General features: G+C 55.5%; 1 protein-coding gene across 2 annotated transcripts in view; it reads left to right on the forward strand.

Moving 5' to 3' along the window:
* The first annotated feature begins 3638 nt into the window (after positions 1 to 3638).
* The window catches only part of Hmx1 (H6 family homeobox 1), an 11085-nt gene continuing 2903 nt past the window's right edge, over positions 3639 to 11820 (forward strand). The window contains exons 1-2 of one of the 2 annotated variants that reach the window (XM_031338967.1): positions 3639 to 4309; positions 6626 to 7789. In XM_031338967.1, coding sequence (XP_031194827.1) covers positions 3934 to 4309; positions 6626 to 7251 — 1002 coding nt within the window. In that variant the 5' untranslated portion in view covers positions 3639 to 3933 and the 3' untranslated portion in view covers positions 7252 to 7789. Of the gene's footprint in view, positions 4310 to 6625; positions 7790 to 11820 lie in introns of those variants that run through there. The other variant, XM_031338968.1, reaches the window with a different exon arrangement.

Here is an 11820-nt window from a genome sequence, read left to right on the forward strand (position 1 = left end):
CAGTGGATAATAATGACATAGTACATAGTGGATACAGATGACATAGTAGGACAAAGTACAGCTTCTTAGGCTCTGCTCGTGATTCCCTAGCAGCCTAGCACACCCCTCCCCCCCTCACTAAAGAAATAAAAATAAAGAGGCTGTGTTTGTGGCTTGGTGGTAGAGGTGTTCCAGGCACACACAACATCCTAAAAAACAGGATTGGCAAACAAAGCGAAACACCACATTGTTGCGCTTACCAGCCTGGGTATGTGGATATGTGATAGTCAGCTCTCTTTACATACAGATTCCACATCCTCAGATTCAACCAACCAAAGGCCAAAGCTATATCCCATGTCGGGCACAGATCCGTTGGCCACGACTCCCTAAATGCTGCAAAAAAGCCACCCCACAGCGTCCACATCTTAGTAGGTCTATTGACCATCTAGAGTCATTTGAAGTACACAGTAGGATGTGGTTGCAAATGCTACTGTGTTCTTTTCTTTAAGAAGTAACTGGATGCGGTAGTCCAAGCTTCAAGTGCTAGCACTGGGAAGGTGGGCGTGGGAGCATTATCTAGAACACAAGGCTAGCTTGAGCTAATTGGACACCTGCAGATTTTGACATCTGAGGGGGTCCTGGATTCAACCCCCTCACACACAGAGCGGTGATTGCCTTTGAAAATAAGAAGCTGAGAAAGTGTACTTGGTGTGTTGGTACTTGTCAATCGAGACCCAAGAGAAGGCAGGCACTTGGGTTGTGTAGGGGTAGCTTGAGAAGAAATAGGGTCGGGCGAGGGATGAAGGAAACAAAAATACGGTAATTAAAAAAAAAAATGTAAAATGGGCATCTTGTCAAGTTTTTCCAACTGAAAAGGTTTGTTGGTGAAAAGGTTTGAGGTGGTCCTGCAGCTGGCCACTCTGATCTGAGAGTTGCTCCATAGATCCAATTGCTCGGATTTAGGGGACATCTGTGATGAACAGCCTCCGGGCCAGGCAGACTCTGCTAAGGCCTGGCAGGTTTCCTGACAGATCTCAGTACACAGGAGAGGTGAGACAGAAACAAGGCACCAGGACAGAGTGGGGAGAGAGATGCCATAGCCTTCCTGGCTAAGCTAATGTGTGTGAACATGGATGGGCATGGCTTGAGAGGGGACAGTCCTCCATCCCTAGATCTCTGTGGAGGAATATAGAGGACTCTGGCAAGGCGGCACCAGAAGTCGCTGCTCGGGTTAGTGCTTGGCAGCCTTACCTCCTCAGACAAATTGGCCTTGAATTGGGACACACTAGCCTTTCTGGCCTACACGCTGGGCAGCATCAGAGCTAAACCTCTGGCTGCAAGGATTCAAGCACTACCTCTCTGCTCTCCTCCACATAGGCTTAGCTTGTGGCCCCAGGACCTGGGTGAGCACCCACTGGGCTAACTTGGGAGTTCCTGACACATACACACCCTGTTCCTGAGTGGCACCACCAGCCCACTTGTAGTCGGTAGGATCCAGGGGCCAGGTAGCGTGGTGGATGTCACCCTTTCTAGTGCTTCCAAGCCAGTGCCAGGAGAGGTGGGTGCCCTTTCCCCACTCCTGACCACCATCCCTTGCTGGTCTAGTGCTGAGGCGCCACTCTGATTCGTGGCTCCAGGGGGAGTGCTGGGTAGGATGCAGGCACCAGACCCGGCAGACCTTCGCTCCATGGAGTGTGGTAGCAGCACTTATCCACAGTGTACGAGCAAGGGGCCAGATCCAAGGGCCAGAGCCCTAGGGCAGAGGGAATTACAAGCCCGGCCTGGTTCCCTCACCCAGACAGCAGAGAAATGAAATGGAAGCCACAGCACACACCCAACAGGCTTGCACCTTTATAGGCAGGAAGGTATTGCTCACGGGGGAGCCTGGACCGTGCAGAAGTTGGACGGTTCTCCCCATCACCATTTTTAGTAGGGCTCCCTTCTGGTCTCAGTTTCTCTATCCCTTAAAAAAACAACCTGGAGCCCTGCAGTGACAACATATGCCTTTAATCCCAGCACTCAGGAGGCAAGGGCAAGAGGATCTCTGAATTTGAGACCAGCCTGGTCTACAGAGTGAGTTCTAGGACAGCTAGGGCTAACATAGAAACCCTGACTTGAAAAACCAAAAACCATATTAAAACAAAAACGAACAAATAGACAACAAAACCAACCTCGATTGGCTGGCCCAGGGGTTGTGTCTGATTTCTGCAAACGAATTTTGGTGCTAATTTCTCCCTCCCGCCCGCCCTCCCCCACCCAGGTACCCGAGTATATCTGAGCTGGGACATCAAGGAAGTAGCACTCGGGAGAGCAAAACGTTTCCTGGAGACACCCAACTTTGACTCAGAGCCCTCATCTATGAAATGTGGCTGCTTGCCAGGGATTCTTCTTGCCTTGCCCAAAATGGCTCTGAAATCAAGTCCTAGCATGCACAAAGCCCACTTCCCATCCAGGGTGCAGACCCCAAAGGTTCCATAGCCTGGCTGCTCATCCATCCTCCTATATCCTATAGAGCCACTTACTGTGAGAGGGAGGGGAAGGGCTGGCTCTCTTTTCACATTAGTTTTCCCTTTTGAAATATATGTTGATGCTACCTCTATTTCTCTTGTGGGGGGAGATCAAGCAAAGTGGACTCCGGGCCTGCAGTTGCCTTCTCCGCAAAGTGAGACACACTTTGCTGGGCACTGTCTGTGACCCGCACTGAGCAGCTGGATGGGCCTTTCTGTGATAACCCGCATCCAGTGAAGCGCTCCCCGCAGTGACTAGGCTGTCCTCCTGTTCTCCTGAAGTGGGTCACAGCTCCATGGGCCTCAGCGGAGTCTGGGTTACCCTCTGCTGCCTTGCTCCTGAAGCGGGGAAGACAATTCACTTTGTGAAGGGCAAGAAACAGAGGCAGAAAGGAATTGTCCCTCAAGGCCTGCAGTCCGCACAGTGAGAGCACGAAGCTCTCACCATCCTGGAAGAGAGTGAGAGAGCCGGCCCATGGAGGTACCAGCGTGGGTGTAATCTATTCCTACCCAGCGTGACCTCATGGCTTGACTCTCTTTACACACCGAAACTGAGCCCGGGATACGAGAGCATTCTACCGCAGCGCGATGGCACCAAGAGCGTATTTCGTTACGTCTAAGTGTTAAAACATGCTGCATCTCTGCAAACTTGTTTTGGCAGAATCCCCATTTTAAATCACACGCGAGGTCTTTAAAAAAATTAAAAAAAAAAAAAAGATTGCGGCCCAGCCGGCAGTAGGTCTTACACGCGCGCAAATACACAGTCACACGGACTCACGCACAAACCGCGCGTTCTGCGGGTTCCGACACGCTCCCGCCGGGCGAGCAAAGCTCTCCTCGGATGCGATTGGCCGGTCTGGGCTTCACAACGACCCCGTAGCCAATGGTCGACCTCCCAGCCGAGGCCCCGCCCTCTCCCAAATCCCTGGTGCGGGTGCGGGGGAGGGAGGGCCGCCGGAATGCGTCTCGCGGGGTCGTCCCCGCACGACCACCGGGCCGCCTGCCCTGGGGTGCGCCACCGCCTACGCGCAGAGTCCGGCCGGGCGGCACCTCCGGCCATGGCTTCTCTCCAGGCTGCAGCGGGTCCTTGGGGCTGAGGCTACGGAGCTCGCGCTGCCCCGCCCCCGGCCACGCCCCCTCCCCCCTCCTGTGAGGCCGGCCGGGGCGGCGACCTGAACGGCTCCGAGAAAGGCGAGCAGGGCTGCTGCGGGAACGGCGGTTCGCACGCACGCACCCGCTCCCGCCTAGCCCAGCGCGGCACCGAAGCGGACGCCTGCCTCGTGGAGCCCGACGCCCTCGCTCCGGGCAGCGGCTCGCCAGGGCCGGGCCGCGCGTGCGCTAGGCGGCCGCTTGCCACCATCCCAGCGGGGCCGGGAAGAGCGGGCTGCGCCCCGGGCAACTAGGGACCCCCAGGATCCCAGCCTTGCCCGACGGGCCCGCGGCCGCGATGCCCGATGAGCTGACCGAGCCCGGGCGCGCCACGCCGGCTCGCGCCTCCTCCTTCCTCATCGAGAACCTGCTGGCAGCCGAGGCCAAGGGCGCGGGGCGTGCAGCCCAAGGCGATGGCGTCCGCGAGGAAGAGGAGGAAGACGACGACGACCCAGAGGACGACGATCCGGAGCAGCAGCGCCGACGACGACTACAGAGGCGGCGACAGCAGCGCGCGGGCAGCGGGCCGGGCGGGGAGGCGAGGGCCCGGGCGCTGGGCCTAGGGCCCCGGCCGCCTCCCGGGCCCGGGCCGCCCTTTGCGCTCGGCTGTGGAGGTGCAACGCGGTGGTACCCACGGGTGCACGGCGGCTACGGAGGTGGTCTGAGTCCTGACAGTGAGTGAGGTTGCGGGACGGGGGTGGAGGGGAAAGGGTGGGCAATGGTCAGGGCTCTGCTCCTTCCCTGAGCATTCTTTTGGTGACTTCGGGCTTAGTGATCCCCTAGTCTTCCTGTTTACCGGGGCCCGGGTGGTGTGGGACCCCCTTGGAACGCCAGCATGGGCAATTGTTGGAGACCAGGGGATGGCACTGCATGCGGGAAGCTACTAAGGCGCGGATTAGGCCCAAGACCACAACATTTCGGACAGAGGCGAGGATAGGCTTCGGAAAGATGAGAGAGGGAAAGGGAGTGTGTTGAGAGAAAACAGCAATGTGAAAGAGAAGTGTAGGAAGAGGAAGGGTGGAAGGGTGGCAGAGGAGGAGACACCGCGGGGGGTCAAGCACTAAAATAAAAGGGGGCTGAGCTGAAAGACCACAGCTATGGAGGCTGGATGGGAGGCCTTCTAATATAGCAATTGTAGCCCCAAAGAATCCTTTGCTCTCTGCTGCAGGAAGAGCCTGGGCTGGGCCTGGGCCTTCCTTTGGATCTTCTCAGGCTCTGAGGCTGAGGCTGGTAGGAGCCCACTCCGAAGGGTCCATCCCACCCCTCTCTTCTTTTCTTGCCCCTCCCCCTCTTTGGCCTTTGTTTCCTGCAGAGGGCTCAGAGAATGGGGGTGGGGGCTTCTCAGTCCCAGAACCCACTTACCCCTCTGGCCTGGACATCCTGACTCTGACTGCCTGTCTCCAGAGGGTCTGGACCTCACCTCTCTTAGGACCTGCTCTTTAGAGAGCAACCCTTGAGACTAGAGGGATATTTCAACCTTTCTCACCCTAGCTCCTTTGGCTATCCTGCCCCTAAACACACAGATTTATACATAACTAAAGATTGTCCACCTGAGGCTCTGGGAGCCTCTGTGTGTAAGCTTTGGGGTAGAAGGTGGTGTGGGGCCATTCTTTTCTGTTAGGTACCCACCCCCTTCTTGGTATGGAGTAGACAGGTCTCCCAGCCCAGGTTTGGGATGCCTGCCTTCTTTACATAAACATAAACGGGGGTGGGGTGGGGGGGTGGGGAGCGGTAGTATCCTGAAGTGACAGGCTCTTGCAAGGCACATTTTATTCTCCCTTTTAGTTTGGGCCATCCTCACCTGTAGTCCAATGGTCACCCCGCCCCAGGTGGCTCCTCTTTATTTCGTGCCACGCGGGTTAGAGTTCTCTGTTCCTGATGAGTCAGATTGACACTTTATGGCAACACGTGGACCTTAGTGAGTGTAGGGGCTTTGGTTGTCTTTGAGGGACCTCTCCAATGGTCTGGGTGCATACATACCATCCTGCTAGGTGACTTTGGGTGGGCAGTGAGAGCACAGAACATGGAGGCTGGACAGGGGCACAATTGGGATGCTTTCAAGGAAAACAGGCAGGGTTTAGCCATACACACAAGTCCACCATGCTGAGGCACAACCTGGACCAAACCCCACCTTGACCTCTGATCCATTAGTCAGGCAGACCAGCCTGAATTAGTTTCATGGGCCCAGATGTCTAGAGGAGAACAAGGAGCCCACGGGAACTTATTTAACCTGGTGACATCCGTTGTCAGCCCTGAGTTTGGGACTTGGAGCCCAGAGTCCTTTGTGGATAAGATCCCAAGCAAGCGTAGGAGATGCTTTGGGTAGGGTGCGGATGCTGTGGACTGTAGAACAGCCTTGCTCCGTAGTCTTTTGGAGCACGTTTTGCTGCTGCAGAAGGCCTGCCTCTGAGGGTGTCTGAGTGAGGGTTGTACCAATGTCACCCGGTGAATTTCTATGGGGAATGTACATTTGTGTCTCCTAAGAGTTGTTTCCTTGATGTCTGCTCCACGTGTGTAATGGGGAGGTCTTGGCCCCTGGCTGCTAGGTTTTATGTCAGTCTCTGTGTGTACATAACTTTGAAGGACATCTTTTCTTTTGTCCCAAGCCTCTGCCAGCCTTTTGTGAGTTGGGGCGGGGAGGGGGGCGTTGAGGTACAGCCGAGTCAGGGGCAGTCTCAGATGTCAGCTTGTCTTTTCAGTTAGCCTTTTTCTTTGAGTATTCTTTCTCTGTCGTTCTCTGGGTGTGTGCTGCCACGTGTTTGCTGCAGCCCAGGTCCCAGGCTTCACTTTCGGCATCTGCTACTTTCCTTCTCCAACCCTACCCCCCACAGTGACGGATTTTACCCCCAATCCCTACTGGGAGAATATTTCCCAGCTTGTAGCATTGTGAGTGAGTGAGGAGGATTTGAAGGTGGGAGGAAGCCAGTCTCAGTGACTCCTTCTAGGGCAGACCCTTAGAACCTACCACTATGCCCGTTTCTCCCCTGCAGCAAGCGACCGGGACTCTCCAGAGACCGGCGAGGAGATGGGCCGCGCAGAGAGCGCCTGGCCGCGGTGCCCCGGGCCGGGAACCGTTCCGCGGGAGGTGACGACGCAGGGCCCAGCGGCCGGCGGGGAGGAGGCGGCAGAGTTGGCCGAGGCTCCGGCGGTGGCGGCGGCTGCGGCAGGGGAAGCGCGCGGCGGCCGCAGGAAGAAGACGCGCACGGTCTTCTCGCGCAGCCAGGTCTTCCAGCTGGAGTCCACTTTCGATCTGAAGCGCTACCTGAGCAGCGCGGAGCGCGCGGGCCTCGCCGCCTCGCTGCAGCTCACGGAGACGCAGGTTAAGATCTGGTTTCAGAACCGCCGCAACAAGTGGAAGCGGCAGCTGGCGGCCGAGCTGGAGGCGGCCAGCCTGTCCCCGCCGGGCGCTCAACGCCTGGTCCGCGTGCCGGTGCTCTACCACGAGAGTCCCCCGACCGCCGCGGGGCCCGCGCTGCCCTTCCCGCTGGCGCCGCCCGCCCCCGCGCCGCCGCCGCCGCTGCTCGGTTTCTCTGGCGCGCTTGCCTACCCGCTGGCCGCCTTCCCCGCCGCCGCCTCGGTGCCCTTCCTTCGCGCGCAGATGCCGGGGCTAGTGTGAGCCGGCGCCCTCCGTGTAGGGGCGCCGGGAGGAGGCGGTGGGGGGAAGGCGCCGCGCGCCTCGCAGTCCCTCAAGCGGCCGTCTCCGTGGGCAGCTGCTCCAGAGTGTACCGGACGGCGGCAACGGGGACCCGCAGCCAGCTACGGGACTGTAGACCCGTTCGGATGGAAAGCGGCGGCGATGCGCTAGCTCTCGCCGGCACCGAGTGCTGAGCAGATGCCGGCTCCGCGGCAACAAACGGACACTTGGAATGGGCTGGCCAAGGAACCGCAGGGCGACGGTCCCCGAGGCATCCTGCCCCTACTAACTCAGAATGTCCTTTTCTCGGGAGGGACTTCGAAGGAACCCAGACATCAGGGGCCCCTTCCAAGGGACAGTGCAGAGAGCCGCGGGCCTTGAGACAACTCATCTTGGGCCTCTCTTCAGAAGATTCTCTCTTGGGCGGCCTTGGTTCTCTTGGCTTGATGAAGACTTTTTTTTTTTTTCTGTGATAAATTCTACTTCTTTGCATATGGAATAAAAAGGGAGGTTTTCTGGATGGACTCGAAGCTTTGTGGTCGCTAGGGCAGAGTGGCTTTCTGTAGCAGGCCTGAGTGAGTGGGTACTTCTCTCCCAAAGCTGGCCAGGAACTTGGGAAGGCTGCCCTGGGGTAGGTGTGAGGAGTCAGGCTGGGGCCACCGTCCTGGTCTATGGCCCTAAATTTTACTCTTCTTGTGACGGGGAGGCTTAGGGTCCAGGAGTAAGGAGTAGAGATGGAAAGATGGCTGTTGTAGAGATATTTGGAGACTGTAGCCAAAGGAATGGCAGTTGAAGGTAGGGCTCTCTGGCCACCAACTTATTCATGGGAGTTCATGAGGCTGTGTGGCCACTGCCCTTACCTGCACTTGGGGCATGAAGCAGGATGCATGTCTTTGGTCTAAAACAAAGCTCTGCCTCTTCAACAAGGCACTGGGGTGCTTGCTCCTGTCTCCCCTGGTCATTAGTACCCTCTGTGTGCCTTCAGGAGAAGTTGGTTGAACTGTGTGGATCCCCTGGGTCACACATCTCCATTACCACCCCCCCCCATCTGACTTGCTCTTACCTACAGGTGTGGAGTGGTACTTTATTTGGTGTCCTTTTGAAGGGATCAGGTCACTCCCAGTCTTCACAGAGGACCTTGGAAAACCTGTCTTCCTCCCTGCTCCACCTGGAAGCAGACACCCCACAGAGGAGATGGGCAGCCATCAGGCCACATGGGGCCAGGGGCGCCCAAGGTGGCGCCAGACAGCCTAGGAGAAGGCGCCAGGGGCTTGGAGGAGTCAGTTTGTCTTAGGAGTGTGTGCATGTGTGTGTGTGTGTGTGTGTGTGTGTGTGTGTTTGTGTGTGTGTTCTTGATCCCACTCAATTACAAAGAGCAAGTTTCCAGTGTGGAGACATACCTGGTGGTAGTGTGCTCCATGGAGCACCTCCTCTGTCTGCTGCTGCTCTCGTTCATATGCCCCGAGAATGCATGTTTTTTGAGATTCATGTGGAAGGGACATTGGTCCTTGACCAGGAGTCCCATCTCTGGGTCAGCCTTCCATATCAGTCAGCCAATCAGAGTTTGGAGCCTGGGCATTCTTCCTGCCTTGGGACACTGAACTGCTTTGCCATGAGTAAACCAGCTTTTACGGGCTTTGTCTTGGAGAGAGTACAATACACTTCGATGAGTTTTACTTTTTTTCCAATGGGGTTTTCAAAAGCCTTGGGCCCCCAGTCAGCAGCCACACAGGCTACTAGACAGAATGAGGAGGCCTACCTCTCCCTCCGCCCTGCCCTCACCTTTCCACTGTGCCGTTGCCAGACTTTGGTGCCCATGGCTTTGTGGCTGTTGTACTGTTCTCAGGATAAATGTCTGCCCATCCTGGAAAGGCACTTCGCAGATCCCAGCACAACACAGGCGCCCACAGCAGTGATGGCCTCTGCAGTGACGGCCTCTGACTCTTTCCTGTATACACAATGGGTACTTCCCATGGCACCCCTCTATCCCTATACACCCCACACACTAGTGGTCCAGGTGGAAATGCTGGCCCCCAACTGTCAAGGTCTCAGGGCTCAGGTCACTGACCCCCTCACTTCTCAGCCCTTTCAAAATGCATTGTTAAACCCAGGACTAGGAAATCATTGTGAGAGCACTATTTTATTCCAGTTTCTCTTCAATGTCTTGGTCTGAGATCACACACTGACCACAAGGTGTCTTCAGCGAAGGAAATGTGTCCTCATCAGGATGTCGGACCAAGATACAGTGAAAGAAATACCCTAGGAGTCACTTGCCACAAGGAGCAACCCTATGGGCACCTGCAATGGAGCCTTCCTTACTCCATCAATTGGGGAAAGTGGTGTGCCTGTGTTAGAATTAGCAAGGGTGGGCAGGAGAGCTTCCCGACTCCCTCATCATCCTCTAGCTTTTAGTCACTCAGCAGGGACATGGTGTCTCCTGAAGCAGGAACTGGACCCAGTGATGCAGGGGGAAGCTCCTCAACTAGTTGGGCTTGCCAGACTCAGGCAAGCTCGCTATGCCTCTTAAGTCATAAGTATCCACCAGGTTCTGGGGTGCAGTGTAGGAAGACAGCCCAACAGGGGGGCAGAGAGACCAATTCAACAGGCAACATTCAAGCCCTCAACACTCAAGTCCTAGAGGGTGCCAGGCCTGGCTGGGGGCCCTAGTGAGTCCGGGATCCTGGCATCAATTGCAGGCACACCTCGTTGCATTGACTGTTGCTGGCAGAAGATGAATGGTTTCGATCTGTCTCTGCCAGGTGAACGTCCCTCTCACTGGTTCCCGGTCCAGCCTCACTTGCAGCTAAGTGAGGTCCAGCTGCCATCACTCTGAACTGCAGAGGCTCCTGCTCATGAGATCCAAACGGTACACCTTAGTGAACCCTGCCCTACTGGCAACAGGAGTCCCACGGCCAAGCCCTATTTTCAAGCTCCCAGTTTCCCCATCACAAGCCATTTGGCATATAACTCTCTTGATTCTCTATAAGAAACCAACAGTGTTCATGCTGGAGCAGGGCATGCGAGGTTACCAGCCAGTCAGGAATATTCCTAGTCCAACTGGAAGCAGCCCCAGGCTAGCTCATTTGTCTAGGTACCGGGTGGGGTGGGGTAGCAGCTCCGAGAGTAAGGACATCCGGGAAGACTCCTTCGTGCTTCATCCCAAACCAGAGCAAACAACAGTAGTTGGCATTGGAACAATGAGATCTTCCCGGGAACTGCACCCCTACCCTAACAGCTGCAGGAAAGCTGCAGTACCGACAACTCTCTCACACACAGTCACACATCTGACTGCTCAGGGAGGAAGCTCTCCAGAGCCCGGACTCTGCCCTCACCCAGAAAACGGCCCAGATGGGTTGAGACCAGGGGGCTGGGCACTGGCCAGGTAAGCTAAGCCAGGAGACTTATTTCTCTTTCTCTCTCCTGCCAGCCCTTCTGTTCCCCACCTCCCCCTAAGCAACAAGGTGGAAAATGAAAGCAGTGCTCGGCTGTAGCAGGGACTCTAGGCCAGGAAAGCCTCTGGGAGGCCAGAGACTAGCAGGGCTGTGGCCTCTCTCTGTGGGCTCCACCAGCCAGAGAGCAGCTACTGCAGGTTCTCCAGGACTGGACAGTCCAGTGCTGATGAACTTTTGCTTAGCTACCAGAGCAGGCATTCAGCAAACAGCTGTGGGGAATGGACTTGGGGAAATGGAGGTCCCAGGGAACTCTGCTAGTCAACTAGCCTGGAGCCGCTGGGTGTCTGGTTGCCCTGGAAGGAAAAAGGAGAGGTGGCTGTCCTCTTGGCACATCTGTCCTTGCCGTGTATGCTCACTCTCAGTCTGTTGCCCACAGGCTCCAGGACTGAGGGTAAATGGGGGCAGGTTAGGGCTTCCTGTGGGTTATGAGGGGAAGCAGGGACAAGCAGGCTCCTGCAGTAGCTGGATTTGTTTGTTTGTGTAGTGTTTTTATTATCCTAAGGGTATTTGTAGGTATTATTACTTGGTCAGTTCAGTACCAGAATGGAAAAACAAACAAAAACCAAAATAAAACAACAAAATTGTGTGTCCTGCTCCATCAAAGCCAGACTAAGAATTTATTGGGACTATGTTTTTTAGTCAGACAGGTTACCTTAAAAACAAAACAAAACAAAAGTGCATTTAATTTTAAAGTAGATTGCATAAATTCGTAAATTTCTAAGCTTACTAATGAAATGATGTGATGTTAGTTTATCTAAAATATGCAGCAAAATTAAAAGGAGAATGGAAGAGAGGCGCTTGATTAGGAGTCTGTACTTGCGGAAGGTCCAGGGGCAGGCTTGAAAATAAACCTAAGTAAATCTGTTTAAGGAGACCATGGGAACGCGAGCACATGTGCTTGGGGGGGGGGGGGAAGGGTGACTCTTCACCAGAGAAGCTGCTGAACGCTCCAACTTTATTTTCACCCAGTCCGAGTCTCACCTGGGTTCACTTAAAACTCCGCTTAGCTGTGCTTCCTCGCGGCTTAGCCAGAATCTGACCGTTAAAGCTCACATATTTAGCTTTACAGCTATTTTGGTTTCAGACGTCCTTTTTTTTT

Source organism: Mastomys coucha, unplaced genomic scaffold, assembly GCF_008632895.1.
Source record: "Mastomys coucha isolate ucsf_1 unplaced genomic scaffold, UCSF_Mcou_1 pScaffold22, whole genome shotgun sequence".
Classification (NCBI taxonomy): domain Eukaryota; kingdom Metazoa; phylum Chordata; class Mammalia; order Rodentia; family Muridae; genus Mastomys; species Mastomys coucha.